The sequence below is a fragment of the Mauremys reevesii genome, linkage group 1 (assembly GCF_016161935.1).
Source record: "Mauremys reevesii isolate NIE-2019 linkage group 1, ASM1616193v1, whole genome shotgun sequence".
NCBI lineage: Eukaryota > Metazoa > Chordata > Testudines > Geoemydidae > Mauremys > Mauremys reevesii.
Window position 1 is genome coordinate 82,194,077 of NC_052623.1, and position 18,541 is coordinate 82,212,617.

The 18,541-nt window shown below is 39.7% G+C and overlaps 1 protein-coding gene across 8 annotated transcripts in view; it reads left to right on the forward strand.

Moving 5' to 3' along the window:
• The window catches only part of PIBF1 (progesterone immunomodulatory binding factor 1), a 187,825-nt gene that overhangs the window by 95,693 nt on the left and 73,591 nt on the right, over window positions 1-18,541 (forward strand). For all 8 annotated transcript variants that reach the window (XM_039529625.1, XM_039529659.1, XM_039529668.1 and 5 more), the window contains 2 exons: window positions 1,544-1,709; window positions 12,935-13,085. In XM_039529625.1, the coding sequence (XP_039385559.1) occupies window positions 1,544-1,709; window positions 12,935-13,085 (317 nt within the window). The remainder of the gene's footprint in view (window positions 1-1,543; window positions 1,710-12,934; window positions 13,086-18,541) is intronic.

The following is an 18,541-nucleotide window of genomic DNA, read 5'->3' on the forward strand; positions in this document are numbered from 1 at the left end:
CCAAGTCTTTCTTTGATCTGATAGATGAGTTTTTTCCAATGGAGCATTTCAGAATGTTTCAGCAAATCTAGCTTCAGTCCCTCTCATCTTGGAATAAACAGTCGCATATAATGGTCAAGACATCCATCACCTACACATAATGGGGTGTGAGGTTTATTTCCTGGCTACAGTGTTAAGTGCAAATTGTCATATATCATACAATTTGGATAATAGGACTGTATGGCTTGGGGTAAAATGCTGTCTGGTTGTGCTAGATTACCCTGACAACTCTTTCTGATTTCTAGTGTTCCAATTGTACCTTACCTTTTGGCCTTTTTAATGGCAGTAAGTTTTCCATTACATACCTTCTCCAGATGGAGCCAAAGCTTATCTACAGGTTCCCCAAACCCTTGGAGAGATGGAACTGACACAAGAGGAGTCAGTCTGTCATGGTTTAAAGGTTATCCATGTAGTGCACAGAGTTTCAGAATTATCATGATCTGACAGAGCTTCAGCCTCCTGGAATTGTCAGCCCTCATCCAGGACAAAGGCAGTGTCTGTGGCATGCCCTAATGCTGTGTCTATCACACCATATTGTATGGCTGATACCGCAGCTATATATGTGGTTTTTAGCAAAAAAAAAAATCTTTTTTTTTTGTGGGGGAGCAGGGAGGATGTCTTGGGAGAGCAAAAAGATAGAAGTGACTTACTTACTCTTTTGGCAGTTCTGCTGTCCTTGTTTAGCTAGTACTCCTAGTGTCAGCCCACGTTCCTGGAGGCCAGTTGAAGAAGAAATAAAGGTTACTTTCCTGTAACCATAGTTCTGCAAGATGAGCCTCTGCATATTCACGCTCCCTGCCTAATTTCCCCACTTTGGCATCTCAGGTTAGGAATTAGTGGGAGGAACTGTGAGGTAATTGGGGCCATTCCCCCTTTTATCTCCTTGGGAACTCTCCAGGAATCAGGAGAGAAAGAGGGGGCAAGTAGACCCAGTGGACACTGCTTTCCAGAGGTTCTGGAAGCTTGCAACTCAGGTGCCTTCATCCCACAAGTATGAGCATGCAGAATCTTATCTCAAAGAAGAGCTCTGGTTCATTTTTAGGAACAGTGGTTCTTCAAGAGGTTGTCCACATGGGTCACATGACCAGCCCTCAATCCCTGCTTTTTCAGAGTCATCTTTACCTGGGATTCTAAAATAGCAAGGAAACTAAGGGGTGGTTGTTCTGCCCTTTATTCTCTCATGTGGGTAAGCATGAGGACACACATGGAACAGGCATGGGCTAACGGACACTGCTATTGAAAGATTCTGATCTCTTATACATGAGGTTCATACACACCTACAGTGGGATCCACACAAATGACAGCTTGAAGAACTATTACTTCCAAATAGTGATAGTGTATAGTTTAATCTGAACAGTGGTTGTTAAACTCTGCATTTTTTAACAAAGATTCTCCTCTTTGCTGAAATCTGTGCCATATACTGAAAAGATATACATGTATCTTTTTGCTGTATCTACATGTATCTTTTTTGATCAAACCACACAAGTACTTTGATTTTTTTCAGGTATAGACAGCTGCAACTCAGCACAGAAAGCAAGGTGGCTGAACTTCTCCATCAAAGTAAATTAAAGTCCTTTGAGAGTGAACGTGTTCAACTCATGCAAGAAGAAACAGCAAAGAATCTCTCACAATGTCAATTAGAATGTGAGAAATATCAGAGAAAACTGGAGGTACGTTACAAAAGGAATCTGTGACGGGTTCTCTCTGGGGTGCCACCTGGAACTGGGGTACCACTGAGCCCCCCTCGCCCAACAGCCTGGGCTCTCTTTACACTACTGCAGTGACCAGCCTGCCAAACCCTCTCCCAGGCTCCAGCCTGCACTTTTACCAGCACACATACAGGTAGGGACACACATATGGATGCTGTAATTAGCTCTGCATGGAGAGGCTTCAGCTAAGGAACTTCCCAGCTACTCAGGTACACGCACCCCCTCTGGGTTGTAAACCCAGAATTATACCATCTTGCGCTGCACAGAGAACTGTGCAGCATAAGCGCATGAAATTCAACCCCTCCTTCTATGTGGAGAAGAAATATACAACAGCTTTCTGCTTTGAGTTATGACTTCCACACACAACGGTTTTAGACAAAGCAAAAACAAGTTTATTAATTACAAAAGATAGATTTTAAGTGTTTATAAGGGATAGCAATCAGATCAAAGCACATTACCTAGCAAATAAAGCGTGCAAACTAAGCTTACTATACTACATAGATAGGATATGAATAGCAAATTCTCACCCTAAATGATGATGCAAGCAGGCTGTGGATTCTTAAAGGGCAACCTGCACTGGCTTATAGCTTAGAAATCCCAATTGTTCCATTCACAGGCTAAAAATCCCTTTAGCCTGGGTTCAGCACTTTCCCCATTTCTGTCTCTCTATTCCTTCGGTGTTTTCAGGAGTCTTCTTGCATGAAGAGTCAGTGAAGAACCACGATGATGTCACTCCTCTGCCTTAAATAGCTTTTGCATATGGCTTGAGCCCTTTGTTTCAAAGCTTGGTTCCCATGCCAGTCAGTGGAAAAACACTAGCATCCCAAGATGGCGTCAAGCACCAGGTGACCTGGTCATATGTCCCTGTAGTGTCACATCAGCCATGATTCAGAGGCTGTTTGTAGCATCCTCAGGAACACCCCCACCCCACACACACACACCCTACCTGCTTCTAAGGCCTATTGTTTTCTCCTAATGGCTCATTAACCTGAATGGCCCTTCCCAACCAGCCATCTAGACTGAGTGTCTTTTGCCTAGTGGGCGTTCCCCATGTGTAAACACATTTGTAATGGATACATAGATAGTATTCATAACTTCAGATACAAAAATGATACATGCATACAAGTAGGATAATCGTATTCAGTGAATAACCTTTTCAATGATATCTTACATGACCTATCTTGCATAAAATACATCATAGTTATGCCATAATCATATCATATAATCATATTTCTATGCATAATTTAGGGTGCAGTGTTACACAATCTTTTTTTTAATAAAAGTTACAAAACTTGCAATGGAGTAAAAATTTCAGATGTTATAAAATAGACAAGGAATTGCAATTGAAATGAAGCAAAATTTATTGAAGCTAGTTCTTCCTAACGCACATAAAAAATGGGATTGTAGGTAGGAAGAGGAATGGAACAGAATGATCCTTCATGAAGAGAGATTGAGACCCCCTTGCATTACTATTTATTGTTAAAAATCAATAAATAAATAAATAAATCTTGTTCTGAAAAAAAATTCAACCTGTGTCGTACAATTCTATCTTTCTTCACTAGTTACAGGTGTATGTTCCAAAACTGTGTAACCCATCAAGGAAAGAGGAACATTATATTGCTGGAGAGGGAGTTTCCAGTCCTCAGATGGGGCACAGCACTTGTATCTGGTTGAGCTCAAGGTCATGCCTTCAAGGTTCAATGTTATGTGGAGAACAGATATTTTAGACAATTTTTAGAAGTTTTACAAAGTTTACTTAGGTATAATTATCCTCTCCTTCCGAATCCCATACAGTTTGTTTCAGGTTACTAAAGCAGTCTAGATTTTCTAGTGGTGGAATATAAAAAGTAGTTCCAATACAATTAAAAAACCCCTTTTCTCTAAAATAGCTTCATTTTGAAATATTGCATATACAGAATTACAAATGGTTTGGTGTCATATAAAAGTTTTAGTGTCGCTGGTTGGGATTGACCTTCATATTTCACTTCTAATTTTGCTAGTTGTGAACAATATGACAATCCTAGCTGCTAAGTTAAAACCTTAGATCCTAGGTGCTAAGATAAAACAGATAATCTCAAACGTCTACTGATAAAATCTCGTACACCACACTACACCTCTCAATACATATATATACATGCACTCATATCTTTTAATTAACTTTTTCTATTTAATCTCTATGTTAAAATGCCCTATGTAAATATTTGTCAATATCATTAAAGTTCCCCATGACTAGAGGTTACTTGAAATTAAATTGAATATTATTGCTATAAATTCTAACCTAATCTTTTCCAATACAGTATATCATGCTATAATACATATTATTTATAGAATACTTGTCATTTTATTAAATGATGTAGTAACAATCATCTCCATTACATATTGCTTTAGTATTGCAGGCTTTGCTTTGGTACATATTTATATATTTTACATTGAGCACTGCTGACTCTCTTGTTGCACCTCTTCAAAAAAAAAGTAATATGATTTTAAATAAAAATTTGAAAATTAGAAAAATAAAATCCATACTGTTTTCTTAACTTATTCCTAATTCTCTGGGTATAAATATGAAACAAAGAACATCTTGTTCTTATTTATAGTAAAGTAAGCATTATTCTTAAAGTGAAGCTCAATCCTGATGCTGAAGGAGAAGTAGAAGCCATATTATTAGGGCTTGTCTGTGCACAAAAGTTGTACCAGTTTAATGATACTCGTATAGTTAAAATATATCCCTCTCTTGTGGATGCAGTTATACCAACATAAACACCTTTATGCTGGTATAACTTATATCTATATGGGAAGCAATATCAATATAATAGTGTCCACTTTAGAGGTTGTAGCAGCATTTCAATAAAAAACAACAACCTCTAATTGAAATAGTTGGACCTGTACAAAACTATGTACAGCTTGTTTTACGGCTGAAGAAATCAAGGAGAGCTGTGAGTTTATGTACTGTTGTAAATAGCCTTAGCCAATCCCAGTTATATCAAATCTAAAGACTTAGAACCAGGACATCTCTTTGTGGCCAAGCTTAGAATTTAACTGTACTGTACTCACAGGACTCCTGACAGATCAGAGATTTAAATAAGTGCTATCAAAAATTTATCTAGTTCTATTTACTAATATAAGGAGTATTAGAAGGAATACTTGCTTTGAGTCCAAACTTCTTTATTCAGTATCTATCCAAGTTTGGTCTCCGGATCATATCATATTGTACTTTTGACTCGAGGGCCTTCATGAGTAGCTTCCCTTTTTTTTAATCCCACTTTCTAAAATTGAATGGCATTGTACTAGCTTTTGGTTCCTTTCAGTACCTTTCCTCCCTGAAGATGGTGAACTTAAACTATGTTATGATCACCAGTACTTACTGGCTCAACAATAGTTACTTTTTAAACCACTCCTGCTTGTTACTTAGGCCTAAGTGGAGAAAAGCCTCTCGTGTGCTCTAGAACTAGCTTTTCCAAAAATTCATCTTTAAGTTGTTGAGAAATTGCTTTTTTTGGCTTGTCCAGTTGTGACATTTGACCATTTTATGTTGTTGTAATTGAAATCCACTGTTTGTTATTGTTATATTAGACTTTGTTACCTCTTTGATTGCTCTCAACATTGTGTGCACAGTATTCCTTTTCTGATCATTATGCCAGTATTATAACCTTACATGTTACTCATGTATTTCTGTAACCTGGGTTTTATATCCATACAGATTCAACTGAATTGTCCTCTCCACTCACAATTTTTATCTCCATAGATTCTGTGGAATCTTCTAGCCCTTCTTTGAGTGCCCTTCTTTGAGTGCCCTCTGCATATTCCCACTCTTGGGATATGCACCAATCAGTTCTGTTGAATGGTGCAGCCTTCTACTAGTAGTGCCTATGAGATCACTTACATGCCTCCCCCTTACTCCCAGTATCTGAGCACATTCTGAGGTTGAGGCTATAAAAAGGGGCATGGCAGTGGTTGTCACTTACCATGGATGGATGTGATCCTCCTTGAGATTAAAGGTCCTTTAGACAGTTAACTAAAAGTGCCTTGTTCGTTGTTTTAATAATTGGATAGGTAGTAGTTAGTGTGATATTCCCCAGGCTACAACCTGGACTGCTGAACTGCTGTGTCCCTTTAACTCTCCAGCCCAGGGTGCCTTTTACATTGCTTTGCTAGTGAACAGCAAGTCCCTCCAGGCTCTCCTCACTCAGAGCCATCCGCATGTAAAGTCACTCCCAGCTGAATATGTGAATGCTATGCTCAGCCATCCATGAATAGATACAGGCTGACTCCACCATATCCCAGCCTTGTCACCCAAAAATATGCATCTTGTACTGTTCAGTAGCCCACTGGACTGTACAGGCTCATAAATTAGCCTGTCATTCCAACAAAGGATAATGAATGTGCACGAGCGTTATTGTCTCAAGTGGAGGCCTCCCAAATACTTCAACCAAACACACTGGTTTAGATAAAACAATAAACATGTTTATTGACTAGAAAAAGATAGATTTTAAGTGATTTATAAATGATAAGGCAGAATTGGTTACAAAAGAAATAAAAAGATAAAACCCAATCTAATTCCTAAAATTTACTAAGCTAAATACGATTTGAAACAAACATCATTCTCACCACACCAGATGCTGCAGACAGTTCACAGGCTGAATTTCTTTTCAGACTGGACCACTCCCCTTTGTTCAGTGTTCTTCAGATATTCCTTGATGTTATGAGCAGAGCAATACAAGGAGGAGAGGTGAGGGAGGAGGCATTTTTCTCCTGTCTTATACTCTGAAAGGAAAAGTCTTTGCTGGGTCATGGGGTGAGGCAGTTACATTGCGTACATGCCAACTATCTTTCAGATGAATTATAAATTTCTTGTTTAAAACTTCCCTGCTGGTGAATCGCCAATTAAGAGATAATGGCCTTTTAGCACCTCGCTGGCATGTGAGTGTGCCTTTGTCTTTGAGACATTAGTCTGTGTGTTACCCAGAACTACAGCATATTTCACTAACAATCATATAGAGGAATCTCATAATTTTACACGCAGTGGTGTTACACATATTTTAACAGGACAATGATATTCAGCAGATTATGAGTTTTCAAATGATACCTCACAAAGCATGCTTTGCACAAAATATATCATAACCATATAAAAGGGGTAAACATGGGATACAAGGTGCCACAGTTAGTTTTAGTGTTAGTTACTGTTGTTCATTATGTCGTTCATGGCTCCTGTATCAACAGATCTGATGACAGGAGAGAAGTCTGTTACTCTGATCCAAAATATTCTAGATGATGAACAAGGAGATGTGATACCTCCACATCACGAACAAGAACCTGCAGGCAAATTCTCTGCAGATGAAAACTTCAGAGTAATCTCATCTTCTTCACCATCTGAGGATGCTGTCTGATTTCAAGAGTTAATCAGCAGATTGGTTTCTACTTTAAAATTACCTTTGGTTTCAGTGGAGGAACCTTCTCATCCTATTTTGGATATCCTGGGAAATACCTTTACATGCAAATTTTCTCATCTCTTGCTGGAGGGTCTCTGGCAGCCATCTAAATCAGTATAGACTACTCCATCTTTCTGTCAACCAATTGCTAGAAAGGCAGATGAGCTGTATCACATTCCGTATGAAGGATTTTCTTGTTTCCATGTACATCCTCCTCTTAATTCTCTATTGATGGCTACAACAATGCAAAGGTCAAGATTGGGATATTTGTGTTCTACTCCCAGTGATAGAAAAGGGAAAAGGCTACATTATTTGGGAAGGAAACTGGGGTCTTCATCTTCCAACATGTGAATAGCTAACTACCTAACCATAATGGCCAGATATCAGTTTTACCTTTGGAACAAAATTTCTCTGTTTATCAAGAATCTCTCCAACAAACCCTGCAGACTGACTCATTAAAGAAGGCCAAAATGTTGCTAAGCATGCACTGAGAGTGTCCTTTGATATCTCAGATATATCCTCAAGATGAGTAGTAACAGCAATAACACTCCAAAGATATGCATGGCTGTGCTCCTCTTCTCCATGAAAGGAAGTCAAAAGTTGAGGAACTTCTGTTTCAGAGGGATGGACTTTTCAGTTGAAAAACAGGTGAAATTTTAGAAAACATGAACGAGACAAGATCAACAGCTTGATCTTAGGATCTCTTGCCACCTTTCAGGAAGAGAATTCCTGTATCTGTTTTCAGATGTCAGAGACAATATTCTCCATCTTATTTTACTTCTTTCTCCTCTTTCAACATAGGCAGATGACACTACCAGCAGCAGCAATAGCAATCATCTTCTATTGAGTGGTATAAAAGATGCCACTTTAAATCCAGGGTGAGGCAAAGTAATTAGTCTTCAATTATTTCTTTACCTTCTTTACCATGGGTTTGACATGCAATTGACGAGCAGCACACCAACCTTAAAGTCTGTTTCCTAGACAGTTAGAAACCTTTAAGGCCAATGTTAAATCAACTGGCTAAAGATCACCACAGACTGATGGTATTTGGACACTATAAAGGATGGATATACCATAAAGTTTGACACCTTCCCTCCAAACCAACCTCCCCTCTTCCCCTTTTCAGGGATCCTTCTCATGAATCAGAGTCAATAACAGAAACCAACTCTCTATTAAGGGATGAAGCAATAGGGGAAGTTTCAAGAAATCTCAGGAATCTGGGGTTCTTCTCCCATTATTTCCTAATTCCAAAGAAAGAATTGAGGTCTTTGTCTGATCTTGGATCTGAGGAAGCTAAACAAGTACATTCGGAATGATAACTCTAGGATCCATTATCCCTTCCCTGTCGTATCTAGACTGGTTTACTGCTCTTGATCTCAAAGAAGCTTACCTTTATATTTCAGTGTAAGACTGTCACACAGGAAGTACCTTAATTATGCCATAGGGCAGACCATTTCCAATACAGCGTGCTCCTCTTTGGCTTTTCGTTGGCACCCTGAATCTTTACAAAATGCCATTGTATAGTGGTGGTTTTTCTGGGAAGACCAGGGTTTTTTGTTTTTTCTGTTTTTAAACAATTGGTTTCTAAAGCAGCCCCCAAAGATGAACTAAAGGCCATCAACTAATTCACGTGCGCTCTGTCTAAAGTTTGGGGTTTTTCATGAATAGGAAAAAAAATCCCTATTGACCCCCTCACAAAATTCTGTTCATGGGATAGTTTCTCAACTCCAGAAGGACAAGGGAAATTCCTGAAGATAAAACATGATTCGGTCTCTATTTTAGAGTCTAAAGTTTTTTCTCTCCTACTGTGTCTTAAGGCATCAATCACCTATGTCATGTCTTATGCAAAACAAAGGATGAGACCTCTTCAACATTGTTTGGCAAAGAACTTCAGGCAGGCAGTAGGCAACATGGACTTACCATTTCAGAGAAATCCAAAGATGTATGGATCAGAGTCATGTACTAAGAAGAATGATGTTCAATCCTTCCTCCCTGTCCATAATGGTTACAACAGGCACCTCAAAAACAGGCCAGAGTGCACACCTCAACACAGTTTTAACAAGGGTCTCTGGAATCAACAGGAATGTCATCTTCATATCAGCATTCTAGAGTTAAGAGCAATTCAGTTGACTTTCAGATAATTCCTTCCTCAGATACAAGGATCTGTGGTTCAAGTGACCATGGACAATATGGCAGAGATATACTATGTAAATAAACGGGGTGGAGGAGTCTGGTCCTGGCAGCTTTGCAGGGAGGCAATGAAGCTCTGGGATAGATGTATACTAAACAAGATTTTATCCAGTTGCTCTGCGTCTGGCAGGATCCCTCAACCAGTTAGCAGACCAACTAATCAGAAACTCTTCCCAGTTGCATGAATTATTCATAAAAGATTCTGAGTCAATATATATTTGCTCTTTGGGGTACTCCAAAAATAGATTTATTTGCCACAAGGATCAACACACAAAGGACCATTATTTTTGTTCAAGAGTGGACATGGATACACAGTCTCTAACAGATGCATTTCTCCTCCATTGGAGCACAGAGCTAATGTATGCTTCCCCACTATTTCCTTTAATGTTGAAGGTTGTGAAAAAGATCAGACAGGACTCAGCCAAGATGATGCTTGTCACCCTAGCATGGCCAGAGGCAACAGTGGTGTAAACAGGCTTGCTCCTTCTTTCCAAGGAATACTACAGAAGCTTCACTGGACCTTCTGTCACAGCATCCAGGGAAATGCCATTTGGATCTGCTTTCCTTGCATCTGACAGCATGAGTGTGTTGTTTTATATTGAAGTAATCCACTAGCTTAATAATAATTCATTGCTAGTAACTTAACAACAGTCTTTATTAGATCATAATTAACATATTTAATCTTGCATCTTAACTCAGATCAGTCAGTCTAACCTAAAACCAACTGCCTCCTCCAACTGTCAGCTCCCATACCCTGAAGATGCTATTAATTCTCTTAAAGCCACAGTAACACTACAGTGGGCAATAGGGCTCTGACAAAACTAGAGAAATCTTACTCTGTAGATATACATGTTTTACTTAATGCTAGAAGACTGTCAACTACAAAATGTTATGATTTTAAATAGAAAAGATTTTCACTATGTATCTGATTAGGGTATTGATTCTGTGTCAGCTCCTATTCAATCAATACTGGAGTATTTGTTGTTTCTGGAAGATAAGGATTTATCTGTTGCATCACTATGGGTGCATTTAGCTGCAATCAGAGCTTTTCATATGCAAATAGATGGTAATACTATATTCTTGCATGATATTAAGAATTTTTTCCCCCAAAGGTTTACTAAATTTGAATTCCCTGCTGAAAGAACTTATTACTCCATGGGTTTTGAACTTAGTACAATACTATCATAGCTTATGTCTTCACACTTCAAGCCTTTATCTTCTTGTTCTCTGCTTAATCTGTCAATTAAGCCTGCATTTATAACCAAGAACATCAGCCAGGAGAGGTAGTGAACTTCATGTCTTAATGGCTGACCCTCCAGTTCTGAATTTTTATAAAAATAAAGTACCATATATACTCATTCATAAGCTGATTTACTTTTAGTAAAAAAGGGAAGCACCAGAGAAGGGGGTCAGCTTATGAATGAGTATAAAGAGGGAGAGGTGGGACACAGTCCCTCCCCCCAGCAGAGGGAGCAAGGAGAGGCAGCAGAGCCAGAAGGGAAGAGGCAGGGCCAGAGTCTCTCCGCTTCTGGCCACGTTGCTCTCCCCACTGCCTCCGAAGCAGCTGCAGCTCCAGGGCTGGCAGGCTGAAGCCGTGCCACTCAGCCTCACCCCCCAGAGCAGGCTGTGGTCGCGCCACCCGGCCACCGGAGCACACTGCAGTTGTGCCGCCCGGCCCAGCCCACTGGAACATGCTGCGGCCGCGCCGCCCGGTCTGGCCCGCCAGAGCAGGCTGCAGCTGCGCTGCCCAGCCTGCCGGAGCAGCTCCAACCAGGTCAGAGACATCCTCCCCTGGCCCTCCCCAGATAAGGTGGGAACGGATGGGATGGGGAGAGTGTGGGGGTCCCGGGTTGAGGTGGGGTCATGTGGGGGGTGGTGACAGGGGTTACTCCCCAGACTCCCATATTCTCCCCCTCCCCGCCAAAAAAAAAATTCCCCACCAGTTGCTGTCCCGGCCTGTCAGGATAAGCAGCTGGAGCGCCGGGACACTTAGGTTTACTTTCGTGCCTGCGGATGCTCGCAGTAAACAAACCATCTCAGTCCACCAGTGGCTTATCCTGATGGCCCGGGAGCCAAAGTTTGCCGACCCCTGAATTATAGAGTCGGCTTATGAATGGATTATAAAAATTTTCCATTTTTACTTATCTATCTTGGGGGTGGGGTCGGCTTATAAACAAATCGGCTTATGATCGAGTATATACATTATAGAGTATATAGTTCTTCCCCCACATCCAAGATTCATACCAAAAATAATTTCCAATTTCCATGTCAATTGATCTGTTACTCTTTCAGCGTTTTTTCCCAGACCTCATTCAAATAAGAGCGAATCAAAGTTACACTGTTTGGATGAAAAAAGATTGTTATATTTAGATAGGACCAAGGATTTTAGATTTTCACACAAATTTTGATTCATATGTGGGTAACTGGGAACCCCATTTCCACACAGATATTATCTAGATGGGTGAGGCAGTGCAAGACAGGTCCTGCTAATTGAAATTTGTAATGCAGCCATGGGGCGTTCAATACATATAATTAAACATTCATTAGATAACATGATTAAATTGGGTGCCCAGTTTTGTAGATTGGTTCTACGTGCTTGGACATTGAGAGGAGGGATGGGAAGGGGGCACATAAGCTATCTATTTGGCACTACTAGTAGAAGGTTGCATGGTTCACTGGCACCTGTTGACACGTGCCAAGATATGAATATGCAGAGTCCATCTTGAAGGACTTTGGTTACAAGTAAGTAATCTCCATGTCCTGTAAACACCCCCACTTATTCCATCTATTTTCTCCTTACTGTATAGTATATAGCTAGATATTAAAGAATTAAACTGGTTTTTGTCATTCAACTTTGTTTTAGTAACGTTTCTTTTGTCATGGTCTTTTTCCATTTCCAGGCGTTCTAGATCACCTGTTTTTGCTTTTAAGATTCTCACATTTGCATTTACAGCTTCTACTTTGAATTGAATATGTGCTTATTTTTATTTAAGTCCTCAGCCTATTGTGTTAATTATTTTTGCTAGTCTTGAATGTTGTTAATGTATTAATATTTGGTTCTCTATATTTATAGGAAATAAGTGCATCATAAACATCAAATTATGATAATTATGCATTTATCCTTTTATTAAAGAAGTCCCTTGAACTAATCAAAGTAAACAACAAAACAAATACCTTCCATTATTTAAAATCCTATGTACAGTATTAAACACTCCCCCACCCCCTTATCCTTTTTTCTTGATTCTCCTCCCATGAGGATTTTGCTTGTGTCCTCAAGTAGAGGCTCATGAAATCACTAGAGCTTTAAAGAGCTGTCAGATGTCTTGTCGCATGGCACCTAACTCAAGAGAGTAGATCTGTCCAAGATAGTATATTTAGAGAATATCTGCTGTTAAAAAGATTTTTTTCCCTTTTCTGAATGACACATTAAATTGGACTTTTCAACAGACACTGAAAATCTGTTATCTTTAAATATAAGACTACCGAATCTTTCACATACGTGTTTTCGCCTCCCTCACAAATATCTTATAATCCCAATCCTTGCATTTGTTCTGTTGTTCATTCTCTCAGGTTCTCACTAAGGAGTTTTATAGCCTTCAAGCATCTAGTGAGACACGCATTACTGAACTTCAGGCACAGAATTCTGAGCATCAGGCAAGGCTTGACACTTATGAAAAACTGGAAAAAGAACTTGATGAGATAATAATGCAAACTGCAGAAAGTAAGTTTGGACCCAAATTATACTGTTTTTTCTGGTGGTACTGGTGTTCTTATAAAAGATGCATTGTTTGTGATGATATATAATATTTAGCACAAGCCTTTTTAGGTAGAGATTCAAGGTGCAATAAATCCTTTCGGTACAAATTACATAGTGTGTATTGAAAAAATTATTGCATTTTATATTAAAAATATTTATTGCATCTTAAAGATCTGTACTAAATATTATAAATTTATATACTTATATACTTGTGCTAAATGTTAAGCACTCCTTATTATACCAAACAATCATCCCACTGTTACCATGTTACTCTCTCCACCTCTTGTTTCTTATTGTACTCTTTGATCGTTAGGTGTATGGGACATGCACTGTCTTTTTTTATTACATATGTATATAGCATCTAACACAGACATGGGCAAACTACGGCCCACGAGCCACATCCAGCCTGTGGGGCCGTCCTGCTCGGCCCCTCCCCCGCAGCCACACCGCTGCACAGGCCGCGTTCTGGCCCACCGCTCCCGCTGGGCAGCGTGTGGAGCGCAGCTGGCTGTGCCCGGGTGTCACAGCTGCAAACTCCTGCTGCTGGTAAGGGGGCGGAGGGTCAGGGAGGAGGAGGCGGTTGGATGGGGCGGAGGTTCTCGGGGGTGTGGTCAGGGGATGGGGAACAGGGAGGGTTGGGAGTGGGAGTCCTGGGGAGCTTGTCGGGGGCAGGGATGTGGATAGGGGTCGGAAGGTCAGGGGAGGGTTCGATAAGGGGGTGGGATCCCGGGGGGGCAGTTAGGGGCGAGGGGTTCCAGCAGGGGGTGGTCAGGGGACGAGGAGCAGAGGTGGTTGGATAAGGGGTGGGAGTCCCGGGGGGCTGTCAGGGGGCGGAGGTGTGGATAGGGGTTGGGGCAGTCAGGGGACTGGGAGCAGGGGGGTTAGATAAGGGGCGAGGGTCCAGGGAAGGGGTGGTCAGGGAACAAGGAGCAGGGGGGGTGGATGGGTTGCGGGTTCTGAGAGGGCAGTTGGGCGGGGAGAAGTGGGAGGGGGCAGATAGCGGGTAGGGGCCAGGCTGTTTGGGAAGGCACAGCCTTCCCTACCCGGCCCTCCATACAGTTGCGTAACCCCGATGTGGCCCTTGGGCCAAAAAGTTTGCCCACCCCGATCTAACATGATAAAGCCCAATCCTTGGTTCTCCAATACAATACATAAATATAATTTGGTTTTAATTCAATGAATGATTAATATTAATTAGGTATGGTCCAGGAAAGCTAGAGCCAGATTTGTATTAGGTACTGATGAGGATTCAAAATTTTGGTTCAAAATAAAACCATGACTAGAGTTCAAGTTTGACAGTGTAGAAGTCTTATAAGCTATTTTTGAAAGATGTTTGCCCAAAGTGGCAAAAATAACAGGATCTCCCGTTTTACCTGATGAAATCCTTGTGAGGTCATTTCTTTTCATGAGATTTCAACTATCTTGGTTCATATCCAGACTGGATCCAGAAAACAGGCCCCTTTCAGTTGCAGGATCAAGGTCTTAGTTCCTGGTTCCACCTGAAACTCACTGTGTTTTAAGTACGCCATGGAGTCCATGTGGCACCCTGAAATGCACTTGTTGAAGGATCAGGTCCTAAGGTTGAAAGACATATTCAGGGATTCTGATCCATCTCCCACCTTCTACCTGCCTTCCTTTCACCCAGAAAAATCCAGAACAAGGATTCTATTTGAGGTTCCATTTGGGGACTACATGTCATTAAAATGAGATAGACAGATGATATATTCACTTAAGTACAACAAAGGAATTTTGCAAAAGGATGTTACATTTTATGTGTAAATAACAGCTCACAAAAGAGTGTGAGGTTATAAAGATGCCTTGGATTGGGCTAAGGTGCTTTCAGCAACTAAGATGTGGATATTGTATGAAACTTTACAAGTAGCTGTACCTGGAAGCTGGCATGGCTGTCTAATTTTGACCCAATATAACTTTTATTAATGTATATTTGATATATGCTACTGACAGTAATATAAAGAGTGTTGGAAATGCATGTGTTATTCTTCCGGAGGGATATTTATGTGTCAACATCAGATACATTTAGAATTGTTCGGACTTCCACCCTTATTAGGATAATGAAGAATTTTCCCAAAGAGAGAATCATGGTTTAGAATGGTTTCTTCCTTATGCCTGCAAACTTTCTTATTTCATCTGGTGTTTAGCAGGTAAAAGATCTGTTGCTGGAATTGAAAGTATTAGCTACTTGATAAATATTTAATGAGTTATAATTAAACCTTAAAATTGTATGCTTGCAATACAAGACTTTTTGAAAAAATTGGTTTACTATTGAACTGTTATTCAGTTTTTAAAAAGGAAAGAATTGTAATACAAATTATTATTTTACCATGCCTATTTTTACTGTTACTTAATATCTACCATTGTTTTCTTATTTAAAAAAAAAAGATTTGAGTGAATCTAAAGATGATGAAAATGAGGACACTGCATTCTTTTGAAATTAATCATTGGTATTTTTTACTGTTATAGCTTCTGAGGTAGTGGAAGCTATAATTATAGTTGTATTCATTTTAACCCAACTTCCTCCAGTTGATTGTAAGTTTTTTAAATAGATCTCTTTATGGCTGAAATCTTCCATGCTTGGTCTCAACAAAATGGTGATCTTTTGGGGAAAATTAAAGGGGATAAAATTGAGCCTGCTATTGTTTATAAACATGTGAAGAGGAGGAAGGACAAACGTTCCCTGTATATTACAACTGAAATCTTGGCATTTTAATTCAAATATCTGAAGAAGCAAAAACAACTCATTTGAAGAAAATATGTTCATTATTTTTAAAGTTCTGAACATTTATATTTGGATCATTCATTTGTGTGCCATAGAAATCTTATTATCTGCTTCCCAGAGCAATATGAAACAAAAGATTTAGTATTAAATCCGGGCTCCATTGAAATGGGATTTTACCATTAACTTCAGTGGGGCCAAGATTTCATCCTTTGAATTCTGGGGCCACTCTGAATCTCTTTACCTTGAAAAGCTATACTTTTGGGGGGGGATGAGGAGAGGGGGGTTGACTGATAAGGCCTTTACTATTGTATGCTATCTTTGTCCTTGCAAGAAATGATATATTTACTCAAGTGAAATGGCTTGTATCAAATAATGTTGACATTTTTTCTCTGCAGAGCATGTGCATGTGGAAGAGACTATTGAAATGTGATTATTACCATCACTTCACTGACTCCTCATTATGTTTCACTTATTAATACTACAATAGTCTGTAATGGCCTAGTCAGGGATCTGTCTGTTTTAGGCATTTGTACTATTTGTCATAATAACTGAGTGCCTTCCGCATAAATAGCAGTAGTGAAATCACTTGGAATCTCTGGGTCTTCTTTTTTGGGGTTAAGACTATACTGGGATATTTTTGGTTTTAGATTGTTTGGATGATTGGGGGGAGTGGACTTTTGAGTGGATGAGATATCAGTGTTGTGAATGTCATTCTTATGATGGGGCCATTTTGTGCTAAGTATAGTACAAACATTAATTTAAAAGACTGTCCCTACCCCAGTGAGCTTATTGTGTCCAATACAATTGATCACAACAGGGGCAAAAACAGTATGGGGGATGGAGGACGGGGATAAGATAACAGTAAAACAAGCATGTTTTAGCTCAATGAGCATTAGTCTTGGCTCATTGCCTGCATCAAGTTCAAACTTCGTGTCTTTGCCTTCCAGGCCCTACATTTAGATAGCCTGTGCCTACATAGCTGAACAAATAGGGTAAGATTCTGTGCTGATCCTCTAAGGGTATGTCTACACAATAACTAGACACCCTCGGCTGGCCTGTGCTAGCTGACTCGGGCTTGCAGGGCTCGGGCTGCTGGGCTGTTTTATTGCTGTGTAGACTTTCAGGCTAGAGCTTGGGCTCTAGGACCCTGTGGCGTGGGAGGGTCCCAGTGCTTGGGCTCCACACCAAGTCTGAAGTCTAAACAGAAATGAAACAGCCCTGCAAGCCCAAGTTGGCTGGCACAGTCCAACCACGGATTTTTCTTTGCTGTGTAGACATAGGCTAAGAGGCCCAGCACAGAACTTGCAGTCCAGTGGGAGGAGAGGGTTTAAGGTGGCTTTAAGCCATCTTTGCATCCTCCTGATCCCGTGGTATCTGGGAGTTGGAGAAGTCCCTAGTATAATTAGACAGCCCTGGAGGTTTGTCTAAGTTATGATGTTCTCCCCAAGCTACCCCTTTTAATAGCATTGTATCAAATACAAATAATATGGAAGAGCAGGGTGAGACACAAGCTGGCTGTGATAACAACAGTCTTGCTGCTTACACAGTAGGTATATGTTAGTAGCAGTGGGATTTCCTAGTACATAACAACGGTGGATATATTTCAGAGTAGCAGCCGTGTTAGTCTGTATCCGCAAAATATAGTTACTCCCATATTTAGATGTAACCCCAGTCCCATGTTGTTTGTATTTGTCACAATGCTATTGAAAGGAGTAACCTGCTCTAGAAAAAATTACATTTGTAGTGTGTCAGGGAGTAAGCCCTATGTTAACCCGATTTTAATTTTTGTAGGTGCGTAAATCTTGTACCCTTGGACTATAAAAAATCCAGCTTTTTAAAGCAATTTTCATTTGGTTTTAAATCCTTAGAAATATGTTTTCAGATTGCTGAGTTATCTAACTCTAAATAGATTGCTTTAGCTTTATTTTCTTTGCTTTTAAAAAGTTAAAATTCAATGTAATATTGGACTTGTTTCTGTTATAATTTAGTTTACTAATAAAAGTATTGGTGTAGGTATAATTTATATCATCATATGTTTAAGGGAAAGCTTTATATGTTCTTAGTTTGTCAATAATAGCCGAGCCTTGAGATAATAGATTAGATCTTTTTTTTTCCTGCATTCAGATCTGAGATGCTGTTGCCAATATTTTGTCCTGTACATTCTGTGCACATAGTTCTACTTAGAGTGTATAATTATGCTATTGCATGTTGCAGCAATGGTATTCTGCCAGAGAAATAAGAAACGCTCACTCTTGGAGCTAAAATTACTTATTTGCTATTTTATATCACAAATGAGATGGTGAAAGAGGAATAATTAACTATTTTTATGTGAAATCATTTAAATTAATGAACTACTCAATATAAAATAACCCAAAAGATAATACTTTGAGACTTCTGAAACTAGATTGGACAATGCATTAGTAAAATATATTTCAGAGAATAATCATGCACTTATAGGAGGATGGACTGAATAGGTCTTTCTCTGTGAATTTTATAATTAGTAGGGCATGTATGTTTTATTTTCGAAGCTGAGAAAGAGAGAAAATGAGTTTTTTTGTTTCTTACCCCAAAATATCCATTTTCAAAATACGTACTCTGTGACAAACTATATCTTCAAAAGCACTAACATCAAAGTCTTAATTAGTATACTTGTTGGCAGTTTCAGGGGAGAGTCAAAGAATCA